The sequence below is a fragment of the Ursus arctos genome, unplaced genomic scaffold, assembly GCF_023065955.2.
Source record: "Ursus arctos isolate Adak ecotype North America unplaced genomic scaffold, UrsArc2.0 scaffold_14, whole genome shotgun sequence".
Taxonomy (NCBI): Eukaryota; Metazoa; Chordata; class Mammalia; order Carnivora; family Ursidae; genus Ursus; species Ursus arctos.
This window is the reverse complement of record NW_026622808.1, coordinates 4,721,342-4,737,183: the sequence shown is the minus strand read 5'-3', so window position 1 is coordinate 4,737,183 and position 15,842 is coordinate 4,721,342. Positions and strand designations below refer to the sequence as shown.

Here is a 15,842-nt window from a genome sequence, read left to right as displayed (position 1 = left end):
TCACCACCCACGGTGATATATGAGGAGTCGCCTGACCTCTCTGGAGAGCTCTTGAGTTGTGCAAAGCAAGATGACTCATTCTGGGACACCGGCCTGTCCGCGAGGCTTGGTGATCGATGGCGTGTATCCATAAAGAATGAAAAAGCCTCCTCACAGAAGGAAGGTGTTTTGAGTATTCTAAAAGGAGCTTCATTTGCTCTAAAACAGGTTGCTTTCCTTAGGAGTCATTACATAGATGCAGGTATGGCTCAGTGGGCCGTGAAGTGAGGGGCTGTTCTTTCCCCATCGTGGGTAGAACGAACGTCCTTTAACTTGCACCTGCAGTGACTGTGGGCAAGCCGGGAGTCACGTGGTATTTTCTTCTGGGTGTAAGTCTCTGTGTGGCCGGTCGCTGGTCTGGGCTTAGGTGAGATCGCTGTGCTCCCACTCGTGGTACGGTACGTGGGCCAGAGCAGGCCAGCCCCAGAGCCGAGGAAGGGAGGAGGGAGCAGTACACACTTGCTGGCCCAGGCTGGCCTCTTTTTTCCTGTTTGCCTTCATGTGCTAATCTTCCGCTTGTCTTTTTGTAACCTTATATCATTCCTGTACTTGCTCTGCTATCTCCTTCATGCGGTGCCTCTGTCCTCTGTTCTGGAGGGAAACCTCCTCCCAGGAGATGTGGACGCACACCACATTTGGGGGACGACATCATTAAAAGAGGGACCTTTTGGCCAACGGCATGTTCGGGTGACCATCTACACACACGTACTCAAGTCCCCTTTGCATGTTGTCATTGAGCCCAATCAAAGAAACACAGAAATGCCAAGAAAACTGTGTCCAGACTAGACATTAGCGGCTTGTCCATATGGTAAAACAACAAAGAGTTTCTATATGCTGCTGATGAAACTAGATTGACGGGCATGCCACCCAATTCCGGATCATTAGGAGGAGCCGTCAGTGTCCCAGCCATTTCTTGTTGATGTCAGTGGTGGTGCCCCCCCACCACACCTCCTCCTCCTGGTTCTTGTCTCCTGATGTTTTTTGTGTCTGGCGTTGTTTCCTTTCCCCCCATCTGTGAAGTTCTGACATTTTTAAAAGATTTTATTTATTTTTTAGAGAGAGAGAAAGAGAGCACACGTGGGGAGAAGAAATGCAAGCAGACTCCCTGCTGAGTGCGGAGCCTGACAAAGGGCTTGATCTCACGACCCTGAGATCACAACCTGAGCCGAAATCAAGAATCAGACACTTATTAACCAACTGAACCACCCAGGCACCCCAAAGTTCTGACATTTTTTATATACTTCTTTCCACCGAACTTCATTGATAATCTCATCCATTCCCTCAGGCTCAGCCGTGGTCTCTGGGCAAGTGACCCTGGAGCCTCGTGCCTCTCTCCTGCCTCCCCAGTCTCTCCTGAGCTCCAGGTTCATATTCCGTCTACTTTCTGTACATTTTTACATGGGTATTCTGTGGTCCTTCAAAAGCAGCACATTTTCCTAAGACCAGCCAGCTCCATCACCTTTCCCCAGGTGGACTTCTTTCGGTTAATATTATAATTCTTCTCCAAGTCACCCAGTGGTGCAGCACCTTACCTTTTATCCTTTTTTTGTGGTTATTTTGTTTTGTCTTTCTCCTTCTTGTAATTACCAAGTCCTAACAACTGACCAGTCACAGTATCCCTTATATCTATTTGAGTCCCACTTTTACTACCCTTAGGGTGGATTAACAGGAGAGCCTCTCCAGTTGTTTTTCTGAAAAACCCGCTGCCAGTTGTAAATCGCAGTGCCGACTGCTTCTAGGCTGACCTTCCAGCGACAGGTCACTTCCTTGCACTGGGCTCTCAGTGACTCTGTCCTGCCAACCAGACGACATGCAAACTATTCAACTAGAGATTCTGCCGTCTGGCAGCCACCACTCTTCACCCCAACCCCCTCCTCTGTACCTGCCGTAATGGTAGCCCTGAAAATCTAGCAGTGAACCACATAGCTCCTGCCTGAAGGAGTATCTGGGGAGGGCCTCCCTAAGAAGTCGTATATGAAGGGCGCCTGGGTGGCTCGGTCGGGGAAGCGTCCGACTCTTGATTTTGGCTCAGGTCATGATCCTGGGGTCCTGGGATCGAGCCTAGTGTCAGGCTCCCTGCTCAGCGGGGAGCCTGCTTCTCCCTCTGCCTGCTGCCCCGCCCCCCGCTTGTGCTCTTACTCTCTTTCTCTGACGAATAAATAAAATCTAAAAAATAAAATAAATAAAATATCATTTGGGAGAGGGGCAAGGTGGAAGCAAGGAGCCCATTTAGGGGCAAGCTCTTGCTGTTGTCCAGAGAAGATAATACCTTGGACTAGATTACATGTTTTTTCAACCTCAGCACTATTGACATTTTGGGCCAGAAAATTCTTTGTTGTGGGGGCTGTCCTGTGCACGAGACGAGGTTTAGAGGCATCCCTGGCCTGTGTCTGCCCACCTCCAGCGTGACAACCAAATATGTCTCCAAACGTTACCAAATGTCCCCAGGGGGCAGAACCACCCTTGGTGGTGAGTCAGGGGGCTTGATGGTGGCGTTAGAGGTGGGTTCGAATCGGACAGTACTCGCAGTCGATGGGATGTCGAGCAGGGCAAGAGAGACTCAGTAGTGCTTCCGACGTGTTTGGTTTGAAATCCTGGCAGATGGCATCAGATTTCTTTAGGCTCTTGACATTGGTCTCTCTTGCCCCTGTGCCTGTTCGCGGAACTATCCAACCACCTGTGATGTCGCCCACCCTACCATTCTCCTCCTTTTCTCCCTCTCTCCTAAAGGTCCAGCTTCAATGCCATCTTCTTGAAGTCTTCTCCCATCAGCCCACCACTGGTGATCCTTTTTCCAGTGAATTTCTACAGCCCTGGATCAGTACCGCCCCTAGACACTTTCTGGGCCTGTCAGCCTCTGTAAACCCCCAGGGAAGAAGGACCAGGGCCTAAAGGAAGGAGCAGCCTTAGTGGATGCTTGAATTATATGGGTTTGCTTGTACACCTTGCCACGTCCCTCTGTTCCCATTGGTGGCTGTAGGATTATCATCTCCCTCTGGTCATCCTCTAACCGTAATCTGGACCCCAGAACCATTTTCTTTTACAGGTGAGCCTCTGCTCAGGTGGTCTGGAACTTATCACAGAATTGGGACACTTATCATATTATTATTGATGTATGACTGTCATCTCCCTGTCAAGTAAAGTGCCTGAGAGCAGGAAGGAACCCTTACATACCTTTATCTCATACACTGCCTGATGCCCAGCACAGTACTGATCGTGAATTAGGTAGTCAGTAAATGTTTGTTGAATGAATAAGTGACTGATTGGATTGGACCATCGGGTTTTTGTTTTTTTTTTTTTTTTACTCCTATGGAGTTAAAGGAAAATTAGCATTTTTCTATAATGAACACATATAATTTTGATAATCAGAAAAATTTTTTTAATTTTTTAATGAGAGAGGATCAGCCTATAGTTTGTGTCACCGATGAGACGAATTGGTTTGTATGGGAGAGGGCTTGGTTTTTGGCGTTTATAGTCCAGAGTGCGCTTTGGTGATGAGACATCTGCTCTGTTTCTCTGTTGCAGCTCTGGTCGTCAGCACCACTTCGGCCGGGTTTGCGCTGGCCCCAGGACCTTTTGACTGGCCCTGTTTCCTGCTCACTTCTCTGGGCACAGGCCTTGCATCCTGTGCTGCCAACTCCATCAATCAGGTCAGTGGGTCACTTTTCAGCTCGATCGTGGTATTACTACTTTTTCCTAAACGGTGGTACTGTCCCATTTTTTAAAAAAGATTTGCCCAACCTCATACACAGATGGAGAGGTTCCAGGAACTTGGGACACTGCGTATCCTGTAGGGGTCTCTGGGTAGCAGAGCTGATCTGTCTCATCTCTCGAGGTGATGGTTTTTGGGTGAGAGAGCAGTCGTGTGTCTGCTTCAACTGACCAGGAGTCCTCGGGTTGGAAGCGTTTCAGAGCCGTCAGACTTTCTGCTCTCATCCGTTTCAGGCACATACCCCTGAGCTTATCCTTTTTCGTGTTCTTCTGTCTTTGGTTTGATTTGTTTGCATTTGTTTACATACACAGCAATGTATTTTTTTTTAAGATTTATTTATTTATTTTGGCAGAGGAGGGGCAGAGGGAGAGAGAATCCCAGATAGATGCTGCGCTGAGTGCGGAGCCCGACGGCGGGGCTTGATCTCACGACCCCAAGATCATGACCGGAGCCAAAACCAAGAGTCATACGCTCAACCGACTGCACCACCCAGGTGCCCCAACGGTGTTTTTTAAACAAGCACATCCAGGGCGCCTGGGTGGCTCAGCTGTTGAGTGTCTGCCTTCGGCTCAGGTCATGATCCCAGGGTCCTGGGATCAAGCCCCGCATCGGGCTCCCTGCTCCATGGGAAGCCTGCTTCTCCCTCTCACACTCCCCCTGCTTGTGTTCCCTCTCTTGCTGTCAAATAAATAAATAAAATCTTTAATAAATAAATAAATAAGCAAACAAGCATATCCAGCTTTCTAAAAAAAAGTCAGTAATTCAGTATTCAGTAAACTTGGGGTATGGAGTCATAGAATATATTAAACAATTAATTAGCATATTATTTTTCATGCATGTTTTTCCCCCTGTTATTTTAAACGTCAAAATAGTTCTCTAAAAATTAGTTCTCCCCCCGCCCCCCGGCCTGGTCGTTGTGGTGTGTGCCCCCACGCATCTTTTTTCATCAGATACCAGAGTGAAAAAGTCTTGGCTAAAACTTAAGGAAAGTCGTTTTCATCACCAGAACACCCAAGAGGAGTTGGCCCAGTTTTAAAACAGGAATTCATCTTATGAGGAGGAAAACAGCGTGGCTGAGTGGATATATAAGTTGGTATTCTGTAAAATATGGGAATTTTAATTCGATGATGCCTCAAATCATTATGCTTTCACAATGTGTTATCAGCTATTTGTGGGGGGGAAATCAATCTATTTCAAATAAAGCTTATTTTTTATCATTTTTGTTACTATTTTTAATGGCCAAACAGTCTTTTAGGGAGGTCCCACCAGTCCTGCCCCACTCCAGACGTACCATCCCATCCTGTAAACCACGGTGCAGCTCTTCAAGCTTTTCTTCCTTCTGTTCCCCTCCCTCACTGCTTGGCTAAGAGAACCATTCTGGTTTCACAATGAATATGTTTTTAATGAAATTTTGAATAGAAAGCAATATAAGCAAAATGGATTTGTGTTGCTATTTTGGGTCTATTTCTCAAAATATTTTTAAAATTATTACTTTTATTTAGTTATAAATCTATGTCGTGAGATTAAGCCAGGAACACATTCCAGTTTTCAGGCCCCTTTTTTCAGTTGAAGAGCTGCGCTTAATCCTTGAGATATTAACTGCTGTCTCCTGCTTAAATTACATAGATTTAAATAAAAATGTAAAATGAAAGTGTAGGCGTTTAGAAAAACAGCAACAACTAATAAGCATCAAATGGTTCAGAAATCCCCAAATGTTATAAAAAATAATACAGTTGTCTTGAGTTTGAGCTGCCGTGCCCCTCCCATCTCCCCCCACCCCCATCTAAAAAAAGGTGGTTCAAGATTTTATCATGGAAAAAAAGCCTGTGACTACCAAGAAATGACCTAGAGAGAAAAAAAGTGGAATGATTTACATTTAGGCAGAAGTTTCCAGAAACTGAACATAAGCTAAGGTGTTAGAAATTTTAAAAGTTTAAATGTATTTGGCTGCTTTGTTTTGTCGTCTATAGGAAGTATATTTGCTGCTGGGGTGACTTAGGGTCTGTCCATCTCAAACTACTGAGACAACCAGACGACGGAAGGCGGGATGGGATTCTTTCTGGAACGGACAAATCGTGTTGTCTGCCTCCTCTAGTTAGCGTTTTCTTCTTAGGTTGGCTTCCTAGCCCGGTTCTGCACTCACTCACGCAGCTCTCCTGTTCTTCCTTTGCAATGCCCCACGTCCTCCTCCATGGTTGCTCGTCCCCCTCGGGCTTCCTCGGTGCTGTGTGTAACATGGGCCCTTAATTTCTTCATCTTCTCGTGTTCATCATATCACCTCCTTCCACTCACCCTGGGCTCCAGTTTCCTTTGGAAACATCACAGTACTTAAACGTCTTAATGACCGTCATCACTGTTGAATTCCACTGTTGTTACGGTATCGGTAAGCTTCCCAAATTATAATATTTTCTCAATTTCGTTGGAAGGAGTTTAGTTCTAGTATTACTAAGCAGTCGCATAAAATTAAAATAAAGGCATTCGAGAGCACTTTCATTAGTGCCTTTAATTAGAGGGAGCAGAGAGAAGAGCACTGGGCAACAAACCTTTCACTGAGTTTTGAATAGCAGGTAAAGAAGTAGCTGTTGGTGAAAAGCAAGAGCTTCCTGCTTTTTTAGGGAACTGGCATCCGACTTAAAGAATGCATACATGTGGTTGGTATGCATAAAAGTTTGCAGCTTTTTTTTTTTTTAAAGATTTTATTTATTTATTTATTTATTTGACAGAGAGAGACAGCCAGCGAGAGAGGGAACACAAGCAGGGGGAGTGGGAGAGGGAGAAGCAGGCTCCCAGCGGAGGAGCCTGATGTGGGGCTCGATCCCGTAATGCCAGGATCACGCCCTGAGCCGAAGGCAGACGCTTAACCGCTGTGCCACCCAGGCACCCCAAGTTTGCAGCTTCTTACAGAGTTCTGTGGAGAAAAAAAAATTTCTTTCTGTCCGCATTTATAAAAGGATTCGAGTAACATTTCATATTTTTAAAATACTTCTTTTAGCTGTTACTAATTCAGTTCTGAGTGCTGCTTCTTTGTACCCTACGTCTGTGATCTCTCTGTGAAAGTAGGAAAAAATAAAGCTTTGGAAAACAATTCCTACATTTGTTTTAGGGAGAGAAAATGAACTTCAGCTTCTGATTTATGATGTAATGACTAATGGATAAATATATATATATATATACATATATATATAACCACTAACATTAAAACGTAAGAAGGAAGTACGTCCATGTTTTGTAAAATACACACGTGCTTCATTTGAAACCATAGTGAGGCCTGAAAACAGGCGTGCCTTCAAAGGAGGAAAGCCATCCTTAAAATTTAGCAACTGAAAGATAAAATGTGGTAGATGGCTTTGACGGATCAAATCTGAGAAAAGAGTGACTCAAGAGTGAAAAGCTGAGTAAATTCAAATGGGATGAATTAAAAAAATTGAAAAAGGTAAGACTTGTCAGCAAATTATCAGCATAATGGAGTATTTGACATAGTAGATATTGTTACGATAAACTGTATTTGGGATTATTTTACTTACGTTACGTGGAGATTTTTTTTTAAATAGAGGTTAGGAGTGGGGTTGTCAATGAATACCTTTCTACAGGATCCATTTTCTTGGTGACCTGCTGTTCCCCCTGATGGAGGTGCGCCACTTTCTTGATCTATGCTCTGTTGTCGCAGCTTTGGGCTTCTGAAGGACCGCACACACCTCTGAGTGTTTTCAGAGGACAAGACAGTGGCAGTGGCGTGGATGGGGTGAGGGCTGCCAGCCATCTCATATATGAGACCAATTTCACTTGGAATGTAGGGTCTTAACAAAATAACTAATTGTTGACATTCGTACAGGGTTTAGAGTTTACAAAGCATATTTACATCAATTATTATTTAAACCTTTCTACCCCATGAGGGAGGTGGCATTACTGCCATTTCTATTTGTAAAACATTGTTTCACCATTGAATTACTCTTTTTTTTTTTTAAGATTTTATAAATTTATTTGAGAGAGAGTGTGCGCACGTGTGCACACAGTGGGAGAGAGAGAAAGACAGGCTCCCCGCTAACCAGGGAGCCCGACACGGGGCTCGATCCCAGGACCCTGAATTCGTTATCTGAGCCAAAGGCAGCCACATAACCCACTAAGACACCTCGGTGCCCCCGAATTATTCTTTTTTAAAAAAGCATTTTAAGAAATGTATTATGCAAATAATGTTTCCATTGCAGATCAGTGAGAAAATATAAATTAACAAAAATAGCAATAACATTCTTTATTTTATGTTTCCCTTGTGCCAGGCACTGCTCTGTGTTTCAGAGTCAGAGCAGAGGGCAAACGGAAACCTCTGGCTTTGTGGGGCTTCTATCCCACCACCCAGATAGAAATGATTTATGTGTATAATACATATACCTTCTATATATTTTCTCCCTTAAATATTGTATCATGAATATTTTCCCATGTCAGTATTTGCTGTAACATGGTATATAGGTATACAGTGATTTGTTTAATCAGTCTCTCCTTATTTGGCATTTTAAGGATTTCTATACTTTTGCCCACGTAAATAATGCTGAGCTGAAAATCTTGTAGCTAAACATTTGAACATGTCCTTAGTTATTTCTGTAGTTAAATTACTAAAATCGTGTGTTAAAAGAGACGTAGTTTTTAAAATACAAAGTTACGGGCACCTGGGTGGCTGAGTCGGTTAAGCCTCTTATTCTTGATTTTGGCTCAGGTCATGATCTCAGGGTCATGAGATCGAGCCCCGTGTCAGGCTGTGCACTCAGCGTGGAGTCAGCTTGAGATTCTCTCTCCCCCTCCCTCTGTCCCCACTCTCTCTTTCTCTCTCTTTAAAGAAATCTTTAAAAAAATAAAATAAAATAAAAAGTTAAAATTAAGCAAGGTGTGTATTGTAAGTGCAGAGAAATTCCTTCCCGGGAGGTCTTTTGTTTGTGTGTTTGCATATTTTAAATCACCTTATGCTTCTATGTGGCACCTGCGAAGAGCTCATCACGGACAGCGCATGTCAGGAAGTCTGGGCCAGGTTTGTAGGTAACATTAGGTGCATTCTTTTAATTCAAGGTGTTTTGATGATTTAGGACGCAGAGGTATTTTTTGTTTTGGGGCGGGGGAAGTTTTTACTGTTTATTGGCCACTGTGTTTGCCAGTATATTCTGATGTGTGCAGATCGGATTATTAGCTCTTTGTCATGTAACGTCTGAATATTTTCTGCAGTTTTCTTTTGAAGCACAGACATTTCGTATGTTTGCGCCAGCAGAACTTTTCATTTTTAACTTAGGGATTCTTGGCCTCGGCGCTCTTGCCAGCGTGGGTTGGCTGACTTTGTTGTGAGGGGCTGTCCTGTGCTTTGTGGGGTGTCGCCCGGCATCCCTGGTCTTAACCCACCGACCAGTATCAGCAACACACCCCTGAGTTGTGACAACTGAAAATGTCTTCAGACATTGCCCAGTGTTCCCTGGGGACCAAAATCGCCCCTGATTGAGAACCACTGCTTTAATGATTTCTACTTTTGATTTCACTCTCAGATCTTTACCCACGATCCTGGCTACAGTTTCTGCCTCAGGCAATCTCTGGCTCACATTTCTCTGTGTGTAACTATCCACTGATAGCTGGGCGACCATATGTCCTGCTTTATGCTTGCGTTCCTGGCGTAATTATTAATAATGCCCCCTTTTCCCTCTCTCCGCTCTTCCAGTTTGGACAAGAAATTATATGGGCTCTCTTCATAGCCCCCCTTGCCTTCAGTCTTTCACCCGAAATGAGAGGTGGTAAAAGCACCTTTGTCCCCAAAGATCTGGCCTTAGGTTCCGGCTCTTCTCACACGTGTGCGGACTGGACAAGTGGGGGCTTCTGCCCTGCGGGCCGGGCCCCCTGGCTTGCCTCTCCTCTACCCTTTCTGTAGTCACAGGCAGGACCCACTGCCGGGCTGAACTGTGTTGCTGCATGTGCACACAGAAAACAGAGCTTAAAGAGTCGTCTTCTCCACTGTTCTCTGTTAGTAAATTTGTTCAAGAACGTTGACGATTTCTTTTGTGTTGGATCTCTTTCATTTTCACACTAGCCCCGGCAGATACCGCTTACACGTTTAGCACTGATCGCCACGGCGGCCGGTTCCCTAGGTGGGCAGCCCAACCATTGGAAATGTCTTCCTCGTATGGAGCAGAGTCTGCGTCCTTACAGCTCCAGCCTGTTGCTCGTAGTTCTCCTCTCTGGGAGAGCTCAGTGTGTCTTCTTCCATGCGACAGTCCTTTCAAGCTATCGCTTTCTAACCACGGTTAACAGGCACTTGCGGGATCACCGTGTAATTCTTCCTCTGTATCTCTTCCCTGGAGAACTCTCAACTTTGCGACCAACAGTTATGACTTATTTATCCTGTACATCCAGCTCCTCTTCCCCACAAGCGTGTAGCAGGCCAGTAGGGTAAAATTCCCAAGGACGGCATGTTGGGAATAAAGGAACATCAATGGGGGAAGTGGGGGAAAGGAGCAAGAAGTGTTGTTCATCGTAACCATAATCGCAGCTAACACTTACTTTGCAATTGCTATATGCCAAGGAATGTTCGAAGCATTGTGCATTAGCTCATCTGCTTAAGTCTAGGTTTGTAGGATTTCCCCTCCCCCTCCTTCCCAAAAATGGCTTTTTTTGAAAGATCAAATAAACGGTGAATGAATTCATAACCTAGATTTAGCTCTAAGAACCACTGATGTTCTCAGGGACTTTATTTTGGAGAAAATTACAAGAAGGGCACAAAACATAAGTAGACTTTCAGATCTGCCAGGTAGGTTATAATTAGAAAGTAAAGCTGATAAGGGTATGTTATCTCTAGGATCTAGTGTCTCTGGGAATGTTGAAGAGTTTTTCTGAAAGGAAATGAAAGAGATCAAGAGGTGTGAATGAAGCAAGGTCAAGAAGAGACGTGCTTTTTTGTTTGATACTGACAGTGCTTGAGAGACTTTTCATGGCTGAAATAAGGTAAAAAGGAAGAGCTTTGGATAAAAAGCTCTGAATTACAGGGTGGGTAGGGCCACAGAAAATTCACAGCCTTTTAAACTCTGAAAGGAGAAGCAGATAAAGATTTTTCTGTTTTCCCAGTGAATACAAGATTAATATCTAATGCACCTTTCTCCGTTCTCCCTTTCTGTGATGTCTCTTTTGTTTTGACGACGCCGGCTGCCTTGAGCAACAGGAATTGACTTTCACCTTCCTGTTGAACGAAAGTGGTTATTAAACTTGGTGGCATCTTCTAGGAGAATAAGACCGATGTGAGCAAACACCAGTGATGTGATTCATGGAACATCCTATGTGTAAAAGAAATCAACATGAGGAATATACTTTTCTGGATGTTGTGACTTGTTTGACTTTGATGTTCTAACCGGCGGGCAACTCGCATTCATTCCGTGGCCTCTGAAGTCCACAACTTGTGGCTTCTTCAGATGACTCACATTAGCTACTGCGCCATGTCAGATCTGCCTAGAGCCTTTGACTAGCATGTGGGAAAGAGTCGCCAGCCAAGTATGTTTTTTATATAAGGCAAATGATGAGCATTACTGAACGATGTCCAAAAGAAAACGCATTTTAAATGCAGACTCTCTTTTCCTGAATTTATATAACCCCAAATAGTTCCTAAATTGCATTTGGTTCCCCATCTCCGGAATGATCCATCGAAGGAGAGTGAGTCTGGCATTGGTATTCATAACGAAAATAACTCTAGGTGACGTTTTGCCGCAAATGCAGAGATGACGATAATGTGAACTTGTATCTGTGATAGTTTTGTCATTTACACGCCACCTTAACTGGCCATTATTTAATTCATTTTATTCATTTTGCCTCTTACGACATCTCCGTGAGGTGGCATTATTCCAGCGTGGTAGAGGAGTAAAATGAAACTTAGGGATGCCATGGATCACGCGTCTGAACATGGTCAAATTGGGAACAAAACCTACAGATCATGGACTCTAGGTCCGCTGCATTTTCCTCCCAATTGAAATGTCCTGGTGCAGTCCCCACTTCAGAATGGGGTTGCTCGCATTAATACGAGTCTTCCTTCTACCGGGCTAACTGCCGACATCGTTGCCACCACGTGCTAAAGGTGGTCATAGAGCCGTCTCTGTGAGAGTGGAGGATTTAAAGCACTTTGCCTTTGGAAAGCTAGGCGCTCAATTAACGCTAGCTGTTTTCATTGATATTAATATGAAAGTGTGGTCGGTGTTTAGCCCGTATCCTCCACGCTTTCGGAATCTGATTCTCCATCAGCTGTCTCCAGTTAGGGTCTCAAGACAGAGACTGGGAAGGGAAGGTGTGTTAATTTTCCTCAGTGTACTGAGAGACTTGGGCTCTACTTGCAAACTATAATATGTGTGCGCACACGGAATCTACGTACACACTTCTTTCAAGTGTGGATTTACCTTCATTGGAATTCTTCACATTTGAATGCCTGGTTTCTTTGGTTCAGCAGACATTACTGGTTCCCCACCATTTCATAGGAGCTGTGGAATGGTGTAGTCGGTTCTGGTAAATCTAAGAAGTGCCGGTAAAAAAATCGTTCGTGAATCAAACAGCAGATGTGTAACCGAGACATAATGGAAAGAATACCAATTTGGATTTTTGGAGTTAGGATTCTTGGCTTGTGTCTTGGGTAGTGTGTCGTGATTAAACCTGGTTTGGGGGACTCGGAGACTGCCCCTTCCTGGATGTCTCCATGTTATTCCAACGCAAAATCAAGCTGAGTTTCTTCCCAAGTGATTTCTCTCTTTTTTCTTTTTTCTTTCCTTTCCTTTCCTTTCCTTTTCCTTTCCTTTCTTCTCTTCCCTTTTCTTTTCCTTTCCTCCCCCCCTTCCCTTCCCTTTCTTTTCTTTCCTGTCTTCAGTTATGTTTTACTTTTCCCAATAGTCTGTTCATCTGAATCCCAGTAGCCTCTTTGTTTTCTGCTGCAAACTGCAGACTCCCCCTTCCCCCTCCCTGTTCTCTAGGTTAGGGGGACTCCAGCTGACTGAGGGCTGATGACAAGGATTCGAAGCTGACTGTGTGGCCGGTCCCTGGGAGACTTGTCTGTTCCCAGGAGACTTCTCCCTTGCTTTATCTCATACGCACTCCCTTTGCCTTCGTGACAAACTGCTTTTAAGGTTTAATACATAAAAAATTTCGATGCCTTGATATTTGTACTGTAAAATTAGAGTCATTTGATGATCCTGAATTCCCTGCTGAGCTCCCAGACACTTGAAAGGAGCAGGGCTAGGAATCGGGGCGTCTGGGATGGACATTGGGACAGATTGTTCTACCCATGCTCTTTAACCCAGACCAGCTTTGGAGAACTCTTTGTATTGCTGTTTCCAGCCCCAAACTGCTTCAGGTGAGCGATTAGACCTTTAAAAGTTGTGTGTAAATGATTACGTAAATCCTAAAAATTCACATTTTCATGACCACCCAGTTCTGTCTTATTGATTTTCTAAGGAGTTGTAGGAAATATTGTTTAGCAAGAAGGGGAAATTACTTACCTGTGTGATTAATCTTCAGGAAAATTTCACTCTGGCATTTCCTTCAGATCCTATGCCAGATTTCTCCCGGAAGCAGTGATCACAGAGGGAACAAAGAAATTCTAAAGGATTTGAATGATGGAATGTAGAGATAGGATGAAACAAAAGAGAAAACTTGGTAGTTAGTAAGATTTATGTATACTTGTAATCTAGAGTGTCCTTATGCCTTAAAATACACAGTGCAACCTTAAAATACTGAGAGTGTGCAATTTAGCTTTTAGTCCAACTGAGGTTCCTTTTTTTTTTTTTTTTAAAGATTTATTTATTTATTTATTCAACAGAGATAGAGACAGCCAGCGAGAGAGGGAACACAAGCAGGGGGAGTGGGAGAGGAAGAAGCAGGCTCATAGCGGAAGAGCCTGATGTAGGGCTCGATCCCAGAATGCCGGGATCACGCCCTGAGCCGAAGGCAGACGCCTAACCGCTGTGCCACCCAGGTGCCCCCAACTGAGGTTCCTTTTGAACTGGAAGATACTTACTTGTTAGCTTATAAGAAAGAAAACTAACACTGAGATAAAAATCGAGTAATGTATCTGCGTAACGTTACTCTGGTATGGCTTTGGGCGCCAAGTCTGGTCGATGGTCTAGGATGTGCTGTTGCTCACGCTGCTGTCGTGAGGTGAACTGAGTGAGAAGGACTCCCAGTGCTGCGTGTCATTGCCACAGGCAGCTCGCCGAGGCCCCATGCGTAAAGATCCGTCCCCTGAAGTTACTGCCGTCCTCTCCTGATTTAACACGATTGGTTAACTGTAAAAATATCTTAAGGCCAGATTCTTAGTTCTTGTAAAAAATACTCAGGGATTTGAAGATCGGGGTATTTAGTAAAGGACAGACTGTCCTGAGCCTGGATTCCCTCCACAGTTTTCACTTACTCTTGAGTGAAGGACCGAGTGAACAGCAGAAGGGCTTATTTAAATAAGCGTGCGGTTAACCTTGCACAATTCGGCAGTCCCCTGATTCAAAGTCGGACGTGCTTTCTCACAAGAAGGGCAGCGGTTGATGTCTTTCAACAGGTAGATATATTCAGCCATCCCAACTGTCTCAGGTGTAAGTAAAGTGAGCTTCTGCTAAAAAAAAAAAAAATGACCCTTTTCATAAGTACTTGATGAATATTCAGGCTTGAGGACTTGGCCTTAATGCCTTGGAAAGACAGGAACATGTGACTGAACGAGTTCTCCCTCGCATAGAATTTTGTTTATTCTGCGTAGTTCAGGTTAAAATTATTGAGGCAGGGAAAGCTGTTGAAATCCCCTTGACGTTTCCCTGCCTGTTAGAAATTTCAATTCGCCTGGGACCAGAAAGCAAAACGTCATTAAAGTAGCAGAAAGTGCTAATGCCATATGGTGGCCTTTTCCTGAAAGTTCTTTACAGAAAGGATCCTCACGCATTTATTGATGACTTTAGCAAGATCTGTCCCTGCCCGAAGCAGCTGTCAGCTAGCAGAGGAAGACAGACGTCTAGGTAAGTACAGTAAACCATTAAGTATGTTGCTACTGCGGCAGAAACGGGCAGCCCTCGGTGTACAAAAGAAGGCATAGGGAGCGGTCATTTCTACCTATGGAGGTCAGGAAGGCTTCACAGAGAAGGGACCAGAGTCCCAGAAGCAAGGTTAGGTGGGTGTTTAGCAGGTAGAGAGAACTTGGCCAGGCAGAGAGAACATCCTGAGTAAAGATACAGGGGACGTGAAATTTTATGAATAGGAGACCATCTGGGCGCCCGCACACAATACAGTGTAGCAGAAACATGAGGCCCACGGTGCCAGGGATCCTATGAGAGATTTGGCTGAAGTAGTTAGCGGGCCAGGTCATAAAGGGCCTTGCGTGCCTTGCTAAGCGCCCAGACTTACCCTGTAGGTATTGGGCAGCCATTGTAGGTGTTAATAAGGCCACAACACAACTAACTATTGGCTTTCTGTCACTCTAAGGATAGAGAAGACTGTCCTAACTTTGACCTGCAGACTCTGTGTGGCCAGTTTCTTCCCCAGACTCTCCTCCTTCCCCTGCCCACACCTTAGATCACAGGGTGGTCCGCCTGGATCTCTGCTAAAATGTCACCCAGTCAACAAGTGTTTCTTGAGCACCTGGTTTGTGCCAGGCACTGTGCTGGGCACGCATATAGGTCGCTCCTCTCGTGGTGTTTTACATAGAAGAGCAAGAGTGGCACAATAAATATACAAATAAATAAATAACAAGAAAGTATCAGGCAGGGACAGGACTAGGTGGAAAGTAAAAGCAGACAGTGCAGCCGTATCAGGGTCCTCACAGACTTCCTGACCCCCCGACCTGTCACCTGTTCCTCATACACCACACCGTGCAGCTTTCCTTTGTAAAGTGCTTTGCACGATTTTAAGTGGACATTCAGGTGATCGATTGTAAGCTCAGCAAGTGCAGGGGCCCTGTTTGTTTATCCACAAATCAGGTCCTGGCGCAGGGGAGCTGCCCGGAGGCCAGTAAGGACCGGTGGTCGAGAACAGCCTCGGGGCAGGATCTGTATCTGCCCCTTATTAGCCCTGTGACTTTGGTAAACGAAATGATACATTTAGTTCTTAGAGAAGGGCTGGTACT

General features: G+C 44.6%; 1 protein-coding gene across 2 annotated transcripts in view; it reads left to right on the top strand.

Moving 5' to 3' along the window:
* The window catches only part of LOC113271230 (protoheme IX farnesyltransferase, mitochondrial), a 124,567-nt gene that overhangs the window by 26,930 nt on the left and 81,795 nt on the right, over window positions 1-15,842 (top strand). For both annotated transcript variants that reach the window (XM_026521030.4, XM_026521031.4), the window contains exon 4: window positions 3,565-3,689. In XM_026521030.4, coding sequence (XP_026376815.2) covers window positions 3,565-3,689 — 125 coding nt within the window. The remainder of the gene's footprint in view (window positions 1-3,564; window positions 3,690-15,842) is intronic.